The following is a 22,876-nucleotide window of genomic DNA, read 5'->3' on the forward strand; positions in this document are numbered from 1 at the left end:
CGTAAAATAGCAGCGCTGGGATTTGAAGCCAGATTTAAAGACCCAGTGATTTCTTCAATCCTTGACCTCAAGAAGATTCTAGAAGAGCAGATCACAAATTTAGAGCTGAAAAGAGTCTTTCTCCCCTTCCCCAAGTGTCTTCTCTCTACAACACTGAGCAGGCAGCCACTCCAGCTGCCTCATTTTACAGATGATGAAACTGAGGCACAGAGGGGTTAAAGTGTAACTTGCCCAAACGAAGGGAGGTAAGTAGCCGAGCTGAATCTGAATTCTGGTTCTGGGACTCCAAATCCAGCACTCTTTCCTCTGCGCCGCGCGGAGATGGGCTAGAATCCCGCCTCTACCACTGCGAAGCTGTGCAGCCTGAGGCAAGTTCATTAAGCTCTCTGGGCTTGATTCCTCGGTGAAAACAAAGGGACTAGATAACTTTCTAGGACAGTCTATGCTGCTGATTTGTAAATTGAATAAATATTTTCTAATTAACAAAATCCTCTCCTGCCGGGCTGCTCCTTGACGGCAGGGCCAATATTGTGCCATTCTTTGTATTCTCAGCCCTTAAAGGCACAGTGCCGGGTGCTTAATAAATGCTTATCGAATGACTGACTGACTGACCCGGCTGAAGCTTCCTAGGGCCAAAGAACAGTCCAGCACCAGCGATCCCCTTGCTCTTTCGAAGAACCTGGGAAATCCACAGTCCACGTTACGTCACAGGGAAAAGGAACGAACACGTGGGTACGCTATTTCTGCATTCCCAGAACGCAGGCTGAACTCTGGAAGCGCTGAGCCCCAACGACGCATGCGGAGAAACCGGCGGCAAAGGCAAACCTAGCAAGGCCAGACACCCGCAAGCTCCGATAGGTGCGCATGCGCCTCAACATGGCGCCTTTTAGGTAAAAGGATGGGCGTGAAGCTCCGCGGCTACTGCGCATGTGTCACGTGAGCTAGAGGCCAGCTGGTGAGCGAGAGGCGAACGACGCACGCGTCCATCTGCACTGCGGCTTCCGAGGATTTAGGCCGAGCGCTGCGCATGCTCAAGACACAACACGGGATTCTCGCCATCTCAGCGGGAAGAGGCGCAGACAATGAGCCATCCAATAGGAAGCCGCCTGGAACGCCGGGGTCCCGCCTCGCGGACCCCGTGACTCGTTCCGGTTCCGGCGCCTGCTATTGTTGGAAGATGCATGTAACGGCGAGCGGTCGGCTGCTGGCGCTGCTGGGCCAGGCCCGCGCCCCGGCTAGGCGGTGGCTCTCCAGCGGCGCCCACAGCGAGGAGCGCTCGAGTGAGCGACGGCGGCGGCCGCGGGGCGGGCTGGGGCGGGCGTGACCGGGTGACCTTGTTCTCAGGGCGCGGGGTCTGGGCCTGGCCGGGAGGGCGGCGGGGGCCGGCGGGGGGCCGGGCGGTCGGGCTCACGGTCCCCCATCCCCGCAGGCCGCTTGTGGAGGATGCTGACCTACTTCGTCGCGCTCCCCGGGGTAGGGGTCAGCATGCTGAACGCCTATCTGAAGTCGCAGGACCATCACGAACGGCCCGAATTCGTCCCCTACCCCCATCTCCGCATCCGAACCAAGGTGAGGCTCCGGGAGGAACGGGACCCCCACGGCCCGGTCCCCTTCGGTGCTGTCGCGCTTTTCAGGGCACTTTGCGTTAGGGCGGGGCTGTGTGACCTTAACCCGTCCCGGCCTCAGTATCTGCTAAAAGCCACTTCGTGCAGAAAGCAGACCCCCTCCTTGGAGCGCCTAAGTTGCTAATCCTCTCCAGTTAATGCTGCTCGAGGCTTGGTTGTGCATGCATGTTGTCGTCGCGTGGGATTGGAAGCCCCTCAAGGGCAGGGAGTGGCTGTAGTCTCTGTATCCATCACGCTCAGCTCGGAGCTTGGAACCTACTGAATCAAGGCTAGTAAACTGCTTGTTGCTTTGATAAGGACATGCTATACTTGAAGCCTCTTCAAGCTGTAAATCTATGAAACTGTGGTTTAGGACTGGAAGGCTGCCATTCACTCACCAAGGATTTTGTTTTTAAAACTCAGTGGAACAGCTGAAACCTCATAAGATGCACAGATCAATAAATCCAGGGAACATAAAACAAATAGCCCAGGAGACTCTTCCCCCCACCCCTCAGCAAAGACCTTTCCCACCTCATAATTAATTCCCCAGTCACCTCAGATTTACAGCGTCTGAGCAGGTCACAGCATCGTGGTGCAGGTCCACAGATACTAAATGTAGGTAGGTAGAAGGCTCTGGGCACAGAATAGGCAATGCTCAGGAAACACCGATCTCAAGCAGCTCACAGTCAGCTTTCAGTTGGTCAGGTGGTTTGCACGATTTCACATACATTGGCTCGTTTACGTTCAGTGTGTTGTGCTCTCCTTGAGAACAGTGGTTCATTTTCTTCAAGAGTTTTTTGTAGCTGGCAGAAGGTTCTGCCCGTTGTAGGCATAAAACCCTTAATTGTAATTGATTTTGAACTCGTCTGATACTAACAACCTTGTTAAGCAATAATAGTAATGTATTAATTAAAATTATTGTTGTTAAATAATAATAGCTAAAATTTATATAGTGCCAAGTGGTTTACAATTACTATTTCATTTGATCCTCATAACAACCCTGAGAAATAGGTGCTATTATTAACGCTTATTTTATAGGCGAGGAAACGAGGTAAACAGAGGTTCAGGATCATACAGCTAAGTGCCTGAGGTTGGATTTGAACTCAGGTCTTCCTGATGACAGGCCCAGTGCGCTGTCCACTGTGCCAGTAAAGGACAGTAGGTGCTTTGATGACTTCCTGGCTTCCCACCACCCTTCCCTCTGCAGTCATGATGTGAAATTTGCTGGTAGAACTGTGTCTCTTTCTGTTGCCTCCGTCACGCTGAATGTAACCGCTCTCAGGCCTTCCTAGGGCATGTGTAGGTAAGGTTTGCAGAATGGTTTTACATCCAGTATCTCATTTGAGCCTCACAACTTCCGTGTGAGGTTGCTGCTATTATCTCCATTTTATACAGGCTTTGAGAAGGTAATCACTTGCCCAGGATCACACAATCACTAAGTACAAAGAGTAGTATTTAATCCAGGTATTTCTGTCCTCCTAGCAAGCTGTCTGTGACTCTGTGCATTCTACCAGGCTGCTTAAACTCTGCATGATACGTAGTTGTGTGCATGCCATGCTCCCCTTTAGAAGATTGTCTCAGCTTCTCGACCATAGTTGTTTTTGTTCAGTCATTTCAGCCATGCCCAGCTCTCCGTGACTCCATTCGGGGTTTTCTTGGCAAAGATACTGGGGTGGTTTGCCATTTCCTTCTCCAGCTTATTTCACAGATGAGGAAACTGAGGCAAGCAGGGTGAAGTGACTTGCCCAGGGTCACACAGCTAGTAAGTGTCTGAGGCCAGATTTGAACTTAGGAAGACTCCAGGTCTGGCTCTCTCTCCAGTGCCACTTAGCCACCCCTTCTTGAGGATAAACTGTCTCTTAATGTTCCTGAGTACAGAATACAATAAATGCTTATGGAGTTGAGTTGCATTAGATGAGTCACATTTTCAGAGGTAATTACAAGCAGAGATGAACTTTGACCAAAAACCATACCTAGTCTGTTCTACAAAGGTCACACTTTTGTGACCTTTGATGTCACCTTAGGAAAGTGTTATAACTTACTTGCCTCTATTTCCTCATTGGTAAAAGAGAAACTACTGTTTGCACTACCTTTTTCTCTGGGTGTGAAAAAAATGCTTTTTAAATTGGAAAATACTGGATAAATGAGTGATTTTGGCACCTCTGTCGGCTCAGACTTTGCCTGGTTTACTGTCTGGGGAGTGTTCTTAACCATGCAAACTCTATATGAAAATGGTGTTGGGATATGGGTTGTTTTGATTAAACTGTCAGGGCATCAGAATTGTTGACATAACTTAAAAGGTGTCATACCTGCCTCTAATGGCAGTAACTAATATTTGACTTATACTTGAAAGAATTGATTGACTGAATACTGCTATTTTTGGTTATAGTAACAGGCTTTCCCCCCCTCCCCTAAATGTCACCTTAACAGCAGTGCTATCAAACTCGGAAACAGGGGCCATTAAACCATACATAAGGATCCCTCCCATCTGCATGTTGGCTTAGGAAACCACATATTAACATTATCTATGGTTTATTGTATTTTTGCTCAAAAATTCCCAATTACATTTTAACTTGGTTCCATGTTTGACACCTCTGAATCTACATTCAGGTGGCTAACAACAAGCTGGGCTTAGAGTCAGGAAAGCCTGGGTTTAAATCTGGCCTCAGACACTTAACTAGCTGTGTGATCCTGGGCAGGTCACTTTACCTGTATCTTATCAGTCTCCTTTTTTGTAAAATAGCACCTACTATCTGAATTTGTAAGCATAAAGCACCTTGTAGACTTTACCATAGAAGTGTGAGTGATTATACAGACTTAATTGCCTTGATTTGATCTGGATACGCCAGGAGTGGTTAAGTTCATTCTGTGTAGATGAGAGTGAGGAGGCACCTCCTTGTAGAAAGCCTGTGAATTAATGGAAAGGTTTGACTATATCAAGAGCTGATGAGTGACTGAAAGAGAGGCAGTCAGTCTTGTGGAAGTGCCCTTGCCAGGCCAAGAGTTAGAAGGGTTAACTGGAATTGTTCATGGTTGTTGGTATTTCTCTTCACAGCCCTTCCCATGGGGAGATGGAAACCATACTCTGTTTCATAACCATCACACCAATCCTCTCCCAACCGGGTATGAGGAAGACTAAAGAAAACTTGGACCACACTAATCAAGCACTGGGGGACCACAGCAGCAGTTGGACCATCCTTTTCTTTCTATGTGGAACAGAAAATTACATGGGACCTTAAGTTCACTTGCATCACAATAGTGACAAATATGCTGAGCTTTTATCATTTTGCTTGTGATTGGGATGGCTTAAATAAATAATTCTCACCCTAGACTATGGTGAATTGTTGAATTCTGTCTTAAATACTCATGTTCATCAAACTAATACCCACATGGTGTTTTCTGAGCATTAATTAGGTGGCCTAGCCAAGTTTCAGGACATAGTTTATCATCAGTAGGACATCAGCCTCAGAAGAGCTGCTGTTCCGTGCTGCTTAGCTCATGACAGGGATGTCATGAGTGAGAAATCTTTTCTCCCTCATACCACCTTATGGATGCCCCTGATACAGCTTGGAGGCTGAGGCAGTGGGGTAATGAAATTGCTAAGGAGCACAAAGCATGCAGAAATCAGTGTCTGCAAAGCTGTCTGGATGCCCACCTGACTATCTCATCTCCATCGAAGTTATATAAAGAGCACATTCTAATCTAAGGAAAATAATTTTTCAATTTAAATTCACGGGTATTATTTTCTCTACCCTACCTCCCTGCCCATTTTTTCCTGAAAAACTGCACTTTGAATTTATCATCAGGGACAAACTAATGATTTTTGAGAAGTTCTGAAGATGGGTTTGGTAGAGGGATATAGCCTAGCACAAATACAATCTTCTATAAATCATTGCTTTATGAGGCAACTCATACCTGCATAGTGACTAGAGATGGGCCTGGAGTCAGGAAAACCTTTGTTCAGATCTGGCTTTAGACGTTTACTAGATGTGTGACCCTGGGCAAGTCACATAAATTTTTATGTCTCAGTTTCCTCACCTATAAATGAGATAACAGTGATAGTAAAAAGCACCTACCGGCTAAGTCCCCGCTCACCCTCTTATGACTTTCAATGTGAGTTTTGTGGTATGAAACCAAAGTGATATATTATAAATCCACATCTGTTTTCTATTTAAATTGGTAAGGTGAAAAGACCATGTTAGCTAGACTGACTACATTAAGATAACAGTGCTGGAATAGAGTCAGAAGACCCAAGTTCAGATGTCACCAGATACTGGCTTCGTGAACCTGAACAAGGCACTTAAAGTAGCACCTGCCTCGCGGTGTTATGAGAACCAATGAAATAAAACTTCAGTCGCTTTGCAGACCTTAAACAGATAGGCTGTTGTAATCCTCTCCCTAAACCTTGGTATTTCTACTCACTTCAGTTCACCAAGGGTGATGTTTAAAAGCATTTGAAGCACTGTTAATTTCGAGGAACCTGAAAATGTTATGACCCTCTTTTAAATCTTCAGTCTTATTAAACATAAAAATGACTGTGTATTAAAAGTATTTAATTCCCAAGATACACATAAGATTTACGGTAAGAATCTTAAATTCAAGTGACAGTGTTTAATTGGTGAGCTGTGTTATGGTACAGTCTGTGCTCACCAACTCCTCAGATGGTGCACCTCTATCTTGAGTAGCCAAAATAGGAATTTTTTCTCCCCGAAGAGAAACTCATCTTTCCTACTGATAAGTCATGGAAATAATGAGATCTGGATTCTAATCCCATCAGGAGGTAATCTGTTTCAAGACTACCCTATATCACAGGCATGTTGGAGATGAGCAGCCCATAAAAAGTGCTGTGAGGTCGGTGAGAAAGTAAACCATAAACCAAAGTGCAGTTATTTATTCCATCTCTGATTTCAAATGTTACAGAACATGATGGACAAATAAGGCAAATAAAGCAAACTATTCCCTTCATCCCAATTAACCTTGTGTAAGTGTCAGGGTATTCAAGAGGCCTTGTAAACAACCCTCTTCCACCAACCCACTCTGGATAACAGACTATCCAGTGTCTATAGCTCAGCTGTGAGAGGTGCCTTTTCCATCAGAACAGTTTTTTATAGTCACTATTAGCATTCATGAAACAGCCTGAGAATCAGGAAAATCATATTTCTGCATATTTTTGTACCTTCATAGCTAAATTGACAAGATTTACAGGAAACTAGGAGTACCTTAATTTGTGTGCTTGCTACCAAACTTTGGGAGCTCAAAGCAGTCTCTTAGAAGCGTTCAAGAACTTCTGGTTATTTTTTATTCCATCCAAATCCTCTTCTTAAAAGCTGGCAGTTGTCTCTTAAAGGCCAATCCCTTTTTGGCCAGCTCCACACCTTTAACCATTATTCAGTCTTTATCCAAACAAAATGGTTGCCATTTAAATACTGGAGTCACTCCCAGAGCATCAGAGGTGTGCTTCCAGGAAAAAAAACAAAACTTTAATATTTAGCAGCTTGGATTCAACAACTTAGACATCCTGACTCAGGAATATAGGTATGGATAAACCACATTATAAACGTGGCAGACTGAGTAACATTCTGATCATCTGAAGAATTGTTCTCTTATGCCATGTTTGGTACTGCAAGATTGCACACCAGCTAATTGTCATCCATCACCTGAAAGCAAACAATAAAGGGTCTATATGACCCTTTTGTAAAGAAACTTAAGGGAACCCTTCTCTAAAAAGCTTGTAAAACAGCGATTATCTTCAGACACCACAGTCTTTTTGATGTCTTAATGTTTGTAGGTGAAAAGGTCATCTTGAAGGCTGCTGTCAAGGTCAAGAGCTTTCAGACTTGTCTTTGCTATGGCCCATGAACTCCAGCCCTTCAATAGGAATCTCCTTCTCCTTGATAGCTTTCTGTGGATTGAGAAATTACATTTTAATTAACATCCACACAGGTTCCTGCTGTCAAAGCTATGTATATAAGGTAAGACGTTAGAGAAAGGAGTATCTTAAGAACCTAAAGCACTAATGTGACTGGCCTAGGAATCAGACTAATTGGATTGAAGTCCCAATATGACCATTTAGCTCTCTTGCCTCTCACTCAAACCTCCCTTTTCTCATAGTAAAAAGAACAAAGTTGGACTAGATTATCTCTGTTCCTTTCATCTCTAATATTCTGTGATTCTTCTGTAACTCCAATCCCTTACCCAAAATTAAAGTTCAATGTAGCAAGTGATTCATTAAGCAGTTTCTGTGTACAGAGCGCTGGGAAGATGAAATAAAACGTGACCTTGTCTTTAGTGAGCATATAGGAAGCTTTAGACTGGTAACAGCCTCCTCATCCAGAACTCACAGAGGACCTCATTACTACACTTTCGAATATACTTGGTGCAATTTTTGCTACTATAGCAAACTTGCGTGTCCTTTCTTTCCAATGCCTAACTCAGTCTTCTAGAGGCACACAGTAGGTGTTTCACAGCACTGTATCCACAATACAAAATAGGATCCTGGTGGTTAGAAGAAATCTAACAGTTGTGTGAAAATCAGGGAAAACGAGGCCAATGCCTGCACACGATCTCCGGAGTGCAGGAAGGAATATGGAACAAAACGGGGTCGGCGCCTAGGAGGCGGGGAAGGGGAGGAAGGGGAGCAGCGAGTGCCCTGGGGCGTCGCCCCTGACCCGCGCCTCCAGGGTGAGGGTGGACGAGTCCGGCCGGCAGGGACGCAGCCCCTGCAAAGGGCGCCGGCCCGGGGGTCATGGCTGGGCGTCCGGAGGGGCTTTGGAGAACTTTGCCCAACGCGCCCCGCCCCCCGTATCCCAGGAGGGGGAAACTGGGGCCCAGTGGCCCAAGGTCACGCCGCGCCCACGCCTCCTGGGGCTGCCCCTCCCCCCGGGAGGCGCGGAGCGGGGCCGGGGGCGCTCACCTGCACGCACTGCTGGTAGCGCTTAAAGAGGTCGGTGCAGGGGTCCCCGGAGCCGTCGCCCTTGAGGAACTTCTCGGCGAACCAGCGGTTGAAGCACTGGTCGTACTCGCGCTTCATGTCGGTGCAGGCCTCTCCCACGCTGTTCATGGCGACCAGCCCCACGATGGAAAGGGGCTACGGCGCGCTGTCTACGTCATTCGCGGCGCGCCGCTTACGTCACCCCGGAGCGCCCGTTTCTCGCTCGCGGTGAAGCCTGTGGCCCGGGGCTGGGCGGAGGAGCGGAGATGTGGCGTCGGACGTTCCGAGCGACGCTGCGGGCAGGGCTGGGCCCCGGCGCGACGGGTGCGGTAGCGGGGGCGCCGGGAGCACGAGTCGGGAGCTGCCGGTTTGCAGGGAGTGACTCGGAGAAGGCCGCGGGCCCCAGCCCAGGCGGCCGCGTGAGCGCCGAGCTGATCGAGCACCTGGAGCGCCTGGCCTTGGTGGATTTCCGAAACCGCGAGGGCGTGGCGCGGCTGCAGGCGGCCATCGAGTTTGCGGGGCAGCTCCGCGCCGTGGACACGGACGGCGTGGAGCCCATGGAGTCGGTGCTGGAAGACCGGTAGGTCCGTCCTCCCTCCGGGCGCGCTCCGTGGGGACCCCTGGGGAAAGGGTGTGGGAGTCACGGCCCCTAAAACGATCCTCCCATGGAGCGGAGTGGGCGTGCCTCCCGAGTCTGCAGGAGGCCGAATTTTGGATTAAATTTTACCAATTTAATCATTCTTTCCCTTCCCCTCGAAAAGTGCGAAAATGTGGCTCAAGGCGATTCGGTTCATCTAACTGGTTAGTAGTGTTGCGCTTTTCATCTGCCAGTTTGGGTGTCACAACTTTTAGAACAGCCCTGAGGCCCCATGAGACCAGACCCAGGGCTGGGAGGCACCTCCAAGGTCACTTTAGTCCCCTCCCTCATGGAGACCATCTTAGTAAGGAGCATCCGTATGCAGGCCCCCCAAAGGCAGAGCTAGGGCCACAAGCCACAGGATCTGTGTCCTTCGCACCTACCCACGGGTGTGTGTGGGGGGGTCTTCTCCCCCTGTCTGAGGAGCGCGCTTCTCGTCTGTTATAGGTGCCTGTACCTGAGAGCGGATGAGGTGGTAGAAGGCAGCTGTGCGGAAGACCTGCTACAGAACTCTCAGCAGACTGTCGAGGAGTATTTTGTGGCCCCCCTAGGTAGATGCTACACTGAGGTGCGGGGCAGTCATGCTGTAGCTAGCTGAGGGGGAATTAAAAGTGATCCTCAGAGTACAAAGCGCTGAATGCAGGGTGTGCTGGCCACTTCGTTGTTGATGGCTGCTAAACATTTGTAAATGTCCTCGACCCCCACGACTCCAGCAGGCCATTTTTCAATTGCAATTGTACGTTTTGGACTTTGAGCTTCATACTGTGTTGTATGCTCACCCTTCTCTGACATAAATGGGTTGGAACCCGTGGACCACTGGGCCACTTTGTGCCCAGCTTAGTTACCAGTCCAGGAGGATACAGCACTTCCCCTCATCCACGTTACCCACTTACTGAAGGGGATTCCTGATGGATCAGGAAATCCCAATTTGGTGTAGATGCTCAGGGGTGCCTCTGGTTCTGTAAACTACATAATCTTACCCAAGTAGTTGCTGGAATGCAGGAAGAATACCCCTGAGCCGTATAAAAACAAAAGCAAAACCCCACCAATCTAAACTAAGCCAAGTAAGTAGCTTTCATTCCCCCCCCCCACTGCTCAGAGGTGCATATCTGCAGCATTTCAAGTTGGAATTACTGTGGTGCGGATGCTGCTTCTGCCAATGCAGGCTGCAACCCCCACTGATTGAGGATGTCAGTTAACTCCATGAGGATGGACACTCCTTTCCCTCATGTACAAATTTCCTAACAAATGTACAGAAAATCTGATAGAAATTCAGGTATTCCTAGCTGAGAAAGCAGGGTGATGGCTACATTTGTTTTCATGGGACACCAACTAGCTTCTGAAGCAAGGAAAAAAGTTAGCAGGCTTAGCTATAATTCTCTCCTTTTTTGGTTTTAAACAGGTAACATCACTCTGCCAAAACAAAGTGAACAACATCCAGTCCTGAAGAGTTAAATGATGCTCTGAGGAATGGTGCTCACAACAGGAAACAGTGTGGAGGACACTTGGGAAAGACAAAGCTGAAAAAGCTCCCGTGAACTTCCTCCACATAATTGGGCCCTGACCCTTTTTCTCCTTTCCCCCTGCTCTCTCCAGAAGACTGGGTGAAGATGGAGAACTCTCAAGTGAGCTCCTGTTGCCTCTAACAGAAGTCAAGGAAGGGTACTGTGGACTTGGAGAAAAGCTTCCCAGGAATGAATGGAGTATTCACTTAATACCTGAGTCACATGCTGGAAGTGTCCTGTGGTTAACTTGTAAAATCACCTTTGGTTCAGTTTCTGGCACACGATTAAATAGAGTAAGTTTCTAACCAAAGTGTACTTTTGCCCAATAATTTATTTCTTCCTGATCACAGGACTAGATGCAATCTGAATTATTCCTATGTCCTCCCTCACTATTCCTAGACTCTTCTTTTATCAACGATTTCCTCTACAGCCAAAGCCTCCATTCAAAGAAAAACTGAGACTGAAAAGGGTAGCACAGGGTTTCATCTAAGGCTAAACCCTCATCAACTCAACTTTCTTTTCCTTTCTTCCAATATAGTGCTCCATTCAAGCCCCTTCTGGCCACTGAGAAGCTTTGTCCATGTAACTTCTCTTATTCTTTTAATCCTACATCTGCCTGGTACAGAAAAATGAACTTACATAATTAAAATAACAACAACTTGTAAATTATTAAACTTTAGAAATATATTTCTAAACAGAATGGGCTGATTCCTATATATAGTGTCTGTGCGGAGTAACCCACCATGACACAGCATTGATTTTTCTCCATAATTGGGGGAAGGGGAAATACACAACTTGCTTCTAAACCAAAACCACAATTTCAGCAGTTAAAAACATTTCACTGCCAATATGGCCCTGGTAGAAATTGTACATATGTAGTTGTGTTGTATGTAGTTTTTCCTTTTAAAAAAAAGTTATTAAAAAAAATTCCTAAGACACTAAGTCAATTTGGAATGTAGACTCCGAGCAGAGAGTAACTCAGTTCACACTAAAAAAAAAAAACAAAAAAAGAACAACAAAAAAACCCATAAGCGGTTTCAATATGGTGCAAAGGGAGAGGTGTAGTATGGGGAGCCCCTGCTTTGGTATGGAGAATCTCGGCCCCTTGACCCTGACCGGGACCGGGAGTAGCCATAGCTGGTGCTTCTTTCTGGATAAACTCTGATATAGGAAGTTTCACCCTGAAATTCAAACAAAAGGAAGGAAAAAAAGTGAGGGATGAAGAAGGGGGGTAGGAGAAGGAGAACAAGGATTTATATCCAGCCTATTCTGAGTAGATAAAAAGGGCCTTTAAGTGGAAGAAGCTCCAATTGTCATCCTAAACTTAAGCAGAAGATTCATGATTCCAACTTCACTTACAGCTGTGGCCACCTTGCTCTCGACGTTTAAGGTGGCTTGGGCAATGGCGTCAGACCATCCTAGCCCCAAATATTTTTATCAGTTGCCAGGTGAGGTAAACTACTTTTAAGGAAGGAAGAAAAAAAAAAGAAAGAAAAAGCAGTAACTGGGAACACAGGACCTTTAAGCAGTTATTTGAAGGGAATCAGGACAATGGGAAGGAAGATTCAAGAGGTCTCTCTCTAGGTTCCCAAGGTAACAAGAAGCCAACAGCTTGTGGTTTTAGTCATTCCTTACAGAAAGGAATTTCACTCACAAATTACCAGGCACATAAAGGGACAGTAGCCATGACAAGATAGCTTGTGTTTATAAGAGGCCTGGGATGCAAAATCCTTAAGCCACTTCAAGAAAGCAACTACAATGAGATTTCTGAATTTGTGAGAGCTCACGTTCAGCCACTAGAAGCCTAATCCAGAAAAGCTCCCTTAAAGGAAGGGCTGGTAGGTGGGGAAGAGGTAGCTCCCTCATGCTAAGCTACTTGCTGATTCTCTCCAGGCACTATAGAGGACCACTGCTAGGACTCTGTAAGACGTGGGCACGTAGGAGGTTGGCTTGTCCACTTGAGGAGATTTCTTACTGTTACTCTGAAGATTATTTAACAAGCTATCTACCAGCCTTTTGTGCAGAGAGGACAGCTACAGGCCCAAGTGCCATGAGATTATAGAAGATCTTCCACAAAAGGTGGGAACCCACCTCGTGAGAACGGAATTTGGAGTCGTCCAGTCTACGCAGGGCGTATTCCATATCTTCCTTGCGGAGGAACTCAACTACCCCCATGCCATCTTTCTGCACATCTGCATAACATACACCCCCAGCTTCTCGCATGTGATCCTTCAAATCCTGCCAGCTGCCTGAGGGAGGAAGGCCTGGGCATGGAGAACACAAAACAAGATAGCGTGTGAAAGGTCTCAACATTCCAGATGGGCCAGGGCTCCTCCCCCACATCTAGTCCAGTGACAGGCTCTGTCACTGCTCAGTCCTGACAGTCCCAAAGTCTTAAAACTTTCATAAGTCATAAAGGGGCTCCAGAGACACTGACCGCAAGGCATGTACTGTATGCCATTCCAGAGAGCTAGTCCTATGCCAGTCTTCAAGAGAGAGAGGACTTATCTTTGCCTGTAGTTAGAGCAAGAAGCCAGTCCTGTGTAGTCCCGAGAATTCAGTTAATTTGTTCTGTTGTTTCCAGGTCCTTCAAAAACAGTCCCGTGGCTTTTGATTCCCCTGATTTGAAATTTACTTGTTAACAACCTTACCTGCCCCTCACAGAGTACATCACCAATACTGTTCCCCAAAGCATTAGGACAGGAATTTAGGGGCAGGAATTTGGACTCCAGCCAATGAAAAAACTTACGCGTGAATGGTGGTGAATTGCTCTAGGGTGGTGTGGATGACTGACACACTCATTCTCTTAAGGACCAGATTAAGACCTGAATGCTAAAACAAGACTGAAACCACTTTCCCACCCTGGGGTTTCATGTGATTCAGTTTAATTCCTCTCTTGAAAGGAACCAGGCTCTTGTATGCATTTTAGTCAGGTCCAGGGTCACAGGAAAGTCATACCTGGAGACACAAAGAAGATCCAGGGTTCTTACTGTCATTCTTCTGAGCACTGATCGACGCACAGACCTTTGGCATTAGAATTGGTTATCTGTCATGAGTTACCAGAGCACATGCCGTGTTTGGTGGATCCCTTTTAAAACTTGGAAAAGCAGTCTGGGACTCCAATCTACGAATCCCAGCATAACCACCTTCTTCCAGGGTCCAAGGCTAGAAAGCTAGTTGTCTGGCCAGAGAGGGCTGTTTGGATTGCTTTCTAGCTAACTTTACACTAGTGTGAATTCCACAGAAGAGAAGATCATCCGAGAATCTTTTCAAACGATAGGAACTCTTTTATGGGAGGCTGCTGCATGTTACGTTCTACAGGGGTATTAACCCTTCTCCTGTAACAACAGCACCACTTCATCTTCATGACACATGCATCCCTGGCAGGGCCGTGCACTGGAGCAGCACTAGCCAAAGTTAATGCTCAGTGTATCACCGGCCTAGACAGTCTGAAGTGTTCAGAATGACATACCTGAGACAAGGACTCGAAATTCAGATCTTCGTGACGGTGGTCCAGTCCTCCCACGAGGGCCTCCGCCCCCAGGATTCCTGGGTAACTCCACACGAAGCCGGCACTGGCCATAATCATAGCCATTCCTTCCATAAATAGCATCTTCTGCATCCCTGCAAATAAGAGCTAGTAGTTATTGCTGTTCAAGCAGCAGATTCTGTCCTTTCCGTGAGATGTAAGTCGATGGGGGTGTCCAGGCATGAAGATGGAAGATGTCCGGTCTTGATTAACTAATGCTTTTTGGCTTCAAGGGCCAAGAAGCTGTCCCTCTTACTTTACTGAGGCTGTCAGATGTTTGTTCCCTCTTCATCTCAGAATCTCTCAACATCTACCCCCACTCCCTCCTTTCCCCTCATTTTCTGACAGATGGCCCTTTTCCTTGTCGAGGCCAACCTGTCAATCCCGTCCATTTGTATTCTCCAGCAAACTAAACCTTAAATTGTCCCCTCTCTCAAATCTTCAACCGCTTCCTAGCTATTGGTTCCTTCCCTTCTCCCTTTAAATATGCCCAAGTCTCCTCCATGCTTAAAAACTATCACCATGCCTCCACTTCATCACTCCCAAAACCTTTGCAATTTGGCTTCTAATTCCATTACTCGACTAAAACTAGGCTCTCTGAAAGTTATCTTGCTTTCTTAACTGCCAAATCTGATAGTCTTCTTCAAGCCCATCCTTTTTGACCATCTGCTGGCCTTTGCACTGTTCTCCCTAGAGGCTCTCTCCTCCCTTAGCTCCTACTGCACTAATGTCTCCTGGTTCTCCCACCTGTGTCTATTCCTCCTCTACTTTCTAGCTTATCTATATCATGCCCTATAGCTGTAGATGTTCCCCAAATTCAGTCTTATAGGGACCTCCTCTCCCCCTACAACTCAGATAGACAGATTCAGTACCAAGCTTCAGTGATTAAAGGTGATGTGGGGCTGAAATATAGCCCTACCAATCATTTAAAACTGGATATCTCAGACTTAACACGTTATAAAACTGAAGCCACCATCTTTCCTTCTAAATCCTATCAAAGGCCCCATTATCCTCCCAGGTCTTTAACCTCAGCATTATCCTTGACTTCTCACTCACCTTCACCCCACATAGCCAATCAGTTGCCATATATTTGTTTCTACTTACACAGTGACTCCCATCTGACTACCTTAGTTTACACCCCCACCATCTTTCAACTAGACTATTGCAATGGCTTCCTCCTTGGTCTCCAAGTTTCAAGGCCAACTTCCACACTACGGCCAAAATGATTTTCCTTAAGTACAGATCTGACCACATCCCTCTCCAACTATTCAATCAACTCCAGCTGTTCCCTGTTGCCCGTAGAGTAAGAGATGAACTCCACTGTTCATAGCTTGTATAGACCTTCACTCATCTTCACTCCAATCTCATCAAATACTCCTCTCATACTCTTTGATACAGATCCTCAGCCACTCCATCATCCTTGTGTCCCCACACAAACACAAAATCATAACCTCTCCTTATCTCTCCCTCACAGATTCCCTCTCCTCCTTTGGGACACTGCTCAAGCTCCCATCTACATGAAATCTTTCCTAATCCCCTACATGGCTATTGTACTCCCTCCCAAATTACCTCGTCTTTAATTACTTTGGTACACTTAATGGAGAGCTGGTGTCAAAGCCAGCAAGACTTGCCTTCCTCTGATATATATCTTGGATGTGTGACCTTTAACCTGGTAGAGTGGTCTGGGCAGCTTTCTAAGACAGCTGGCTACAGAGAACACAGTACTAACCTGCACTGGTAAAGGGAGTCTCCTTACCCAAGAAGTTCCCTCTGCTAAAGCAATCACAGGCCCAGGGACTATCGCTATTCTCTTTACATTTATTTTATGTATACTTTTTTACATGTACTCACTGTCTTCCCCATTAGAATGTAAGCTCCTTTGTGGAAAGGACTGTTTCATTCTTTGTATTTTTAGCTCCAAGACCTAGCACAACTCTTGGTAGGTGCTTACCAAGTGCTGGTTGATTGGAAAGAGGCCTACACTTGGAATTAAAGAAACAGGGTCCAAATCCCACCACTGCCACTTTCTAGCTGTGTGATTTTTAGTCACTTAACCTCCCCCTAGGCCTCAATTTCCTCATTGGTGAAAATAAAGAAATTGGCCTCGATGGTATCCGAGGTTCCTGGAGTTCTAAAAATATGATCCCTTAGAAACACCCACATTTCAGAACTTTTAAAGTGACTGTGTATCGAGTTACCTGTAGAGAGTAAAGGGGTCTGACTACATGAAAAGATGACTTCATGAATGACCCAAACTTGAAAACCTGTAAGAATACAAACCCCATCTGGAAAGAGACTAAACTAAAAGCAGGATTAGAAAGCTCCTCATAACCTGGCTGCCGGTTTCTCCCTCTTGTATCTATCACCTTAATCCCTGGCCTCAGCAACCTTGCGTTTTATATTCTCTTATTAGAGCCACGACTATGAGAGAAAAACTACAAAAGAACTGAGAACCCTTGGCTCAGGAGGACAGAAGATCTCAAAGTCTCTCTGAAACAGTTTCTCAAAATCCTTTTGTAGGCTCCAGGGAATCACTTGATCAAGAACACTGCCGAAAACCATTTCCTTAAACATAAAGGATTTAATAAAGGTTTAAAATGTCCCAAAATTATAAAGTCTTTGATTTGATCATCAACTCTGAATGCAAAACATTCCTCCTCCCCATAGAAGTACAAAAACCTAAGGAATACATGAAAACTAAAAGATGCTATAGGCTTATTAGCCTTGGAGCACAAGCAGAGGACTTTCTCAGGAATCCACATCTTTGAACAACCCCCTGTTGGAGGCAGCTACCCCTGATTAATATGCATGTGCAGACCACCATTAATGGAGTCAGAAACGAATCACACAGTACAATGCCAGGCATATAAGTGGCACTCAATGTCATCCCCACAGAGTCAGTTCAGAGAATGAAAGGATCACTACCATAAAACGTAAACGATGGAGGTGTGTGGGGGGGTGCAGGATAGATCAGGCATTGAGACATAGCTCACTACAGTTTCCAAGTTTACTAAGATTAGCTACAGGAAATTGTCAAGTTCCATATTTTTTTGGTAAGGATTACAGCATTAGAACGGAGGTCAGTAATAAAATATTTAATTATCATCATGTGTGGCTTCCTCGAGGGAAGGGGTCACAGGACAGATTGGGCTTCCCTTCCTCTCACAGGCCACACTACATCTGGATCCCTTCTGGAGACCCAAACATTCTGCTGTGTCTTTGGGTAACTCACAACAACACCCATAGGGACTCATCCAATCAGTAACTTGGGCTGTTTTACATTGTATCGTCAAACAAGGAAGCTATTCAATTACATAAGATGGAGCTATTAGCAACATGTGTGCTCCTATTTTCAAGTCATTCGGTCTCCTCCAATATTCCCTACAGACTCCAAGGGTGTTCCTTTGGGGAATCTTAAGCACAGTATCTAATGCAGGGGTTCCTAACTTTATTTGTGTCCTGAACCATTTCTAATAAAGTCTATGGATCAGCATAAAAATAAGTAAATTAATTATATTGACATAAAATTATTGAATACTAAAAAAAAAGTTCATGGCCTCTAAATTAAGAACTACTAAAATTCTAATGCCACACATCCCTGGCCGCATTAAGCACTCGCAACTTGTGGACCATAAAGCAGCCTTAAGATCCTTTCTGGCCTAATAATTAAAGCAGCTCTTCATTTACCCACCCTTTTATTTTATTTTTATAAATGAGAAGTAATAGACTAGATAAACCAGTAGAGGGCACCCTAGAGGACAGCTTGAGGTCTAACAAAACCCAAACAGCAACCAAGGCTTTCTGAATCCTGGGGTTCGAGGTCTTCTACCACAAGACCTGGCAGGGAGAGACAAGGAGGGTGGGGAGAGGAGCCCTGGGAATCATTTTCCTTTGAGAGGGGAGGCAAGACAAGGGCTCAGGATCCCCGGGGACTACCGGTTTGGAGGAGATTCAAGACACCCCCGAACTGCAACCACCCCAACCCTCCTCAGTTCTAAGGGAAGAGCAGCCCGTCACACCCCTGTTACTGAAAATACCTCCTTGTGAGGGAAGAGGCACCAAGAGAGGGCTGGCTTAGGTCCGGGAGCAGTTCAAAGATCCCCACTGCCGGGAGCTTCTTTTTGCAGGAATGAGGTTTGAATCCCAACGAAGGTGGCTGCTTTGGGGTCTCTGCACAGCTGAACCAAACCTGTACTACTCGACATCTTTTTGGAGAGGGTCTCAAGACCTATCCAGAGGTTATCCTGGGGTCCAGACGTTGTCAGGGTAATTGTCTGCAGACTGCACTGAGGACCCTACCATTCTTTGAGGTCCTCCCATACCACACCTTGGGACTTGGTCAGGACGCCGAGACTAGAAGTGGTCAGTCTGTCAGCAGACCCCCCACGTTATAGGAGTCACTCAGGGCTAATGGGGGAGCTCCTCCTACCCCCTAGAGCTGAGGGATGGTCAAACTGCAGTACAGGAAAAGCACCCCTACACACACACCTTAGCTACTGAAAATACTTCCGTTCAGATTCAGGGACTCCAAGGATGTCAAAGAAGCTCCCTTCAGCTAGAGGACTTCTCTGGACCTCAGTGTCCTCATCTGTGAAACGAGCAGCGTGGCCTAGACGACCTCTGGGGTCCCTTCCAACTCTAAGCGGAGGGGCACAGCAGCCCCCAGTGCTTAACAGTTCAGGAAAGCTTCTCCTGGGAGCTCTTGCCCCAGGGACACGACTCTCGGTTTACTCGGGGGCTTTTCCTGGAGGCTCAGCCTCCTGCCGGGGACGGGGAGGCGTCTCGGGGCACTTCCTGGCGGGCAGGGGTGTGTGTTTGGGGGGGGGGGGTCAGGAAGGGCGCCCCCCCCCACGGGCCGCGCTGGACCCTTCAGCCCCGTGACACGGAAGGCGTCTCTGTGGACGGGGCCCGGTGCCCGGGAGGTGACTTCACAGAAAGGAGCAGCCACAAAACAAACCACACAGAAGGAAGCCAAAAGCTCAAGGGGACACAATCCGGGCAGCTCGGTGACTACCTTGTCGAATTTAATGGAAGCTTTTAAAAAACCAGCTGCGTAACAGAAGCGTCCGGCTGCACGCACAGAGCCCGTCTTGTGTCCTCGGCGTCCTGCAGGAAGGCGCTTCTACTGTGGATCGTTAGGCTCAGCCCCAAAAGACAAGAGGCTCGAAGGGGAGCCTCCGGGCTCGGGAGGGCGCCGGCGGCAGAGCGAGGGTGGGGGTGGGGAGGGGGGCCGCGGGGCAGGGACGGGGGTGGGGTGGGAGGCAGAGGCAGGGGCGCGCGCAGAGGGGAGGGAGGGGGAGGGAGAGAGGGGGAGAGACAGAGAGAGCGAGAGAGCGAGAGAGCGAGAGAGCGAGAGAGCGAGCGAGAGAGCGAGCGAGAGAGCGAGCGAGAGAGCGAGCGAGCGAGAGAGCGAGAGAGAGAGCGAGAGAGAGAGAGAGAGAGAGAGAGAGAGAGAGAGAGAGAGAGAGAGAGAGAGAGAGAGAGAGAGAGAGAGAGAGAGAGAGAGAGAGAGAGAGAGAGCGCGCGCCGGGGAAGGAAGGGGAGGGGAGAGCGGGCGCGCAGCGGGGGCGGGAGCGCGCGAGGCCCACAGGCGGCGCGCACAGCGGAGCGAGGGAAGGGGGAGAACGCGCGCGCAGCAGGGAGGGGGCGGAGACAGAAGCTAGCGGAGCGAGGGGGGGGTCGCTGGAAGTCCAGAGAGAGCAGGCGGGCGGGTGGGCTGGGGGAGGGGAGGAGGGAGGAAAAAGAGGCTCAGGTCGGGGGCGGGGGGCTGGGCCGGGGAGGAGGGGAGCCGAGGCCTCACCTGGGATCCTCGAAGCGCACGAAGGCGAAGGGCGCCAGGCCCCGGCGGTTCTTGAGCTCGATGTCCCGGATGCGGCCGTACTTGTAGAACAGGTCCTCCAGGTCTTTCTCCCTCACGTCGGCCGGGAGGTTCCCCACGTAGATCCTCCCGTCGTTGTCGTTGCCCCGGTCATCTTCCTCTCCCCAGCCCATCATCCCCGACATCCCCTCAGCCGCTTCCCGCAGCCCAGGCCGCTCTCTGCCGCGGCGCATTGTGGGAACCAGGAGCGGAAGTGGGTCGGAGGTTCTAAAACAGGGTTTCTTAAAGGGGAAGTCGCCGGAAGGGCTCTCTTCTCCCCGCCCCCGCCCGGCGATCCACTGAGCCTGCGCAGTGGCTCCACCGCCACCAGGCCGCGACCCCCATCCCCCCTCCCCGCCCGTACGCGGCGGCTCTTCCCTGCGGGCTACGGCGTGGGAGCTGTGGGGGCTCCTGGGTCCGACCCCTCGTGGGTTCCTTGGTACCCTGGTGCGTACGGCTCCGGGTCTCGTGGACAGTAAAGACTTAGTTTTCTCCAGGGCATAAAAAAAGGTCACTGATGGTCAGGGCTAGAGTCAGAATTTGTTTTGCTTAACTATGCATGTTTTTATTTAAATTTCCTTTCCCCTCCTTCAATTTAACAAGAATGTATTTTTTTTTCTCCCGCCCACCACCGGACTTTGAAAAAAGAAAGACAAAGCAACCTTTGTAACAAATTTCATAGTCTGCAAGCTTGTTACAAGGGTTTTTGGTTTTCTTTTTTTTTTTTAATGGGGCGGGGGTGGGAGGGAGAGAATACTTTTATATTAGTTTCTTTTTAAAAGATCATCGGATATAGAGCTGGAAGGGACTTCTTCACTCTTATCTGCTGATCTGCTAGCGACATTTATTAATCGATGACTTAGTGTGCCAGGTGCTGTGCTGCCCACCGGGTCTCTCCACTCAGTCTAGGGCTCTTAACACTGTAGTGCTCTGAGAATCACTAAGGATTTTTTTACTTTCTTTTTAGGAATCGGGGATTTGGGCTGGGCTTCTAGAGAAAAAGTGAATCAGATCTATTTATTAAGAGCCATTTATTAAGAGCCCACTAGTAAAATGAGTAGTTGTGGGTGTGGCAGCGGAGGGCAGAGTCCCTGCCAGGCTCTGCTAGAATAATTAACTTTTTTTTTTAACCTTAGGGCAGTATAATGTCCCTTCTGCAGCTTTAGGGGGGATAGTTTGGTAGCAAAACCAAAGAGGACCCCCACATCTCTCCCCTTTCTTAATTTTGTGTTTATCTCTGTTTTTAGAGAGACACAGGAAGGAGAAGTTAAGGAGAGAGCAGGCCTTTTTTGTTCAAACTTCAGTCACTGAAGAAATCAGTACCACAGGTGGTGTCTGCCCTTCTGAATCCTCTGGTTGGAAAAGCCAGTCTGAGGCTGCTCCAAACCTCCACATGCTCCTTAAAGCCCAATAACTTAGGGTCCTGAGACAGTAAGGTTGAAGAGGTAGCAAATGGAAGATCTGACACCAGCGACCTGAGACTCCAAATCCAGCATTTTTTTCTGCTGTACCATCCTGGTACCCTCCCTAGAGGGGAGGAAGGGAACACACATTTATTAAGTACCTATTATGTGCCAGGCACTGTGCTAACCACTTTATATACATAGTATGCCCACATACCATGGTCACCCAGCTAGTAAGTGTCTGAGGCCAGATTTGAACTGGTTGATCCGTCTTTCTGCCTTCAGGCTCCTATCTACTGGGCCACCTCGCTGCCCCAACACCAAAACCGCCACTGTGCTAAGCACTTTACAGGGGCAATATCATATTTGATCCTCATGACAGTCCTAGGAGGGAGGAGCTGTTATCCCCTTTTGCAGATGAGGAAACTGATGTCAAGGCAAACATCATCAGTGAAGTGATCCCACAGCTAGTAAGTGTCAGGCTTCCTGACTCCTGGTCCCATGCCTGCTCTGTCCTTGCACCACCAAGCTGCTTAGTCACAATGGTATTTTTAACGCATGAAATAAAATCCGTGGTGTTACAAAGGAAACCAATTGTATCGATCTGTGCGCTGGCCCCTAACGGCCTCCAAGAAGAGGGCGATGTGGCAGTGGGGCAACAGCGATGGATTTGGTGTCGATCTGAGACCTGTGTTCGAATTCCAGCTCTGCTGCTCTCTCTCTGCCTCGGTAAATTCAGTTTGCACATCTGCAAAAGGAGGGCTTCCACCAGGGAAGTAGAAGGGAAGGTTCTGGCAACCTCAGTGTGTGGGAAAGGCCTCCTGCAGAAGGGGCCATAGGAACTGAGCCTCCAAGGGAGGCAGGGATGCAGAGAGAGTCTTCCAGGCATCTGTGGGGCAGGGCCTGTGCAGAGGTGCAGAGACTGGATGGCCTTTGGGGTTTCCCAGGCTCTACATCTCAACCTGGGGTACTGCTTCTCCTGGGGAGTTTTTGTCTGCATCCCCAGGCTCACCTTTCATAGTGACCACTTAATAAAGCTCTGGGGAATTGGAGTCAGTCTAACCAACTCATAGAGGCTGACTGACCTGCATAGCAATTAGGCCCCAGGACTGTGTGGAGAGGAATTTGGACTCAATCACCTTTAAGATAAAAGTTTTCTGTCCTGTTCTCACCACAAAATCAGTGTTTTGTTCAATATGTATTTAGCAAACTCATCTGAGAACTAGAAAGGAAAGCAGGTCCCTGACCTCAGGGTGCTTACAGTTTAACAGGATCCTCCGCATGTGTATACAGAGAAGTAGACTGCTTGGCAGAATCTGGTGGAGGCAGAGGAGAAAGCCAGACAAAATGCCCTAGAAACATCTGAAGAGGGAGACAGTGTGCTGTCCCCAAGGGAAGGCTTCCTTCCTG

The 22,876-nt window shown here is 47.9% G+C and overlaps 4 protein-coding genes and 1 long non-coding RNA gene across 5 annotated transcripts; 2 read left to right on the forward strand and 3 right to left on the reverse strand.

Moving 5' to 3' along the window:
- Positions 1-1,012: 1,012 nt before the first annotated feature.
- On the forward strand, positions 1,013-4,933 carry COX6A1 (cytochrome c oxidase subunit 6A1). Its single transcript, XM_021007908.2, has 3 exons — positions 1,013-1,280; positions 1,430-1,569; positions 4,660-4,933. Exons 1-3 carry the CDS (start codon positions 1,028-1,030, stop codon positions 4,741-4,743), a joined length of 477 nt encoding a protein of 158 aa, XP_020863567.1. The 5' UTR covers positions 1,013-1,027; the 3' UTR covers positions 4,744-4,933.
- A 1,547-nt stretch (positions 4,934-6,480) lies between these two features.
- Positions 6,481-8,764, reverse strand: TRIAP1 (TP53 regulated inhibitor of apoptosis 1). The gene is made up of 2 exons (XM_021007912.2): positions 8,518-8,764; positions 6,481-7,506 (listed from the first exon to the last, which is right to left on the reverse strand). The coding sequence occupies exons 1-2, from the start codon at positions 8,662-8,664 to the stop codon at positions 7,426-7,428; spliced, it is 228 nt and encodes a 75-aa protein (XP_020863571.1). The 5' UTR covers positions 8,665-8,764; the 3' UTR covers positions 6,481-7,425.
- Positions 8,765-8,801: 37 nt separating this feature from the next.
- On the forward strand, positions 8,802-10,987 carry GATC (glutamyl-tRNA amidotransferase subunit C). The gene is made up of 3 exons (XM_078154374.1): positions 8,802-9,115; positions 9,620-9,723; positions 10,575-10,987. The coding sequence occupies exons 1-3, from the start codon at positions 8,802-8,804 to the stop codon at positions 10,625-10,627; spliced, it is 471 nt and encodes a 156-aa protein (XP_078010500.1). The 3' UTR covers positions 10,628-10,987.
- A 3-nt stretch (positions 10,988-10,990) lies between these two features.
- SRSF9 (serine and arginine rich splicing factor 9) lies at positions 10,991-20,280 on the reverse strand. Its single transcript, XM_021007910.2, has 4 exons — positions 20,007-20,280; positions 14,150-14,301; positions 12,769-12,941; positions 10,991-11,858 (listed from the first exon to the last, which is right to left on the reverse strand). Exons 1-4 carry the CDS (start codon positions 20,255-20,257, stop codon positions 11,715-11,717), a joined length of 720 nt encoding a protein of 239 aa, XP_020863569.1. The 5' UTR covers positions 20,258-20,280; the 3' UTR covers positions 10,991-11,714.
- LOC144457136 (uncharacterized) lies at positions 16,768-19,428 on the reverse strand. The gene is made up of 2 exons (XR_013486494.1): positions 18,244-19,428; positions 16,768-18,043 (listed from the first exon to the last, which is right to left on the reverse strand). It is a non-coding gene; the product is annotated as an uncharacterized LOC144457136 (long non-coding RNA).
- Positions 20,281-22,876: the final 2,596 nt, after the last annotated feature.

Source organism: Phascolarctos cinereus, unplaced genomic scaffold (genome assembly GCF_003287225.1).
Source record: "Phascolarctos cinereus isolate Bilbo 61053 unplaced genomic scaffold, phaCin_HiC Scaffold_4;HRSCAF=312, whole genome shotgun sequence".
Classification (NCBI taxonomy): domain Eukaryota; kingdom Metazoa; phylum Chordata; class Mammalia; order Diprotodontia; family Phascolarctidae; genus Phascolarctos; species Phascolarctos cinereus.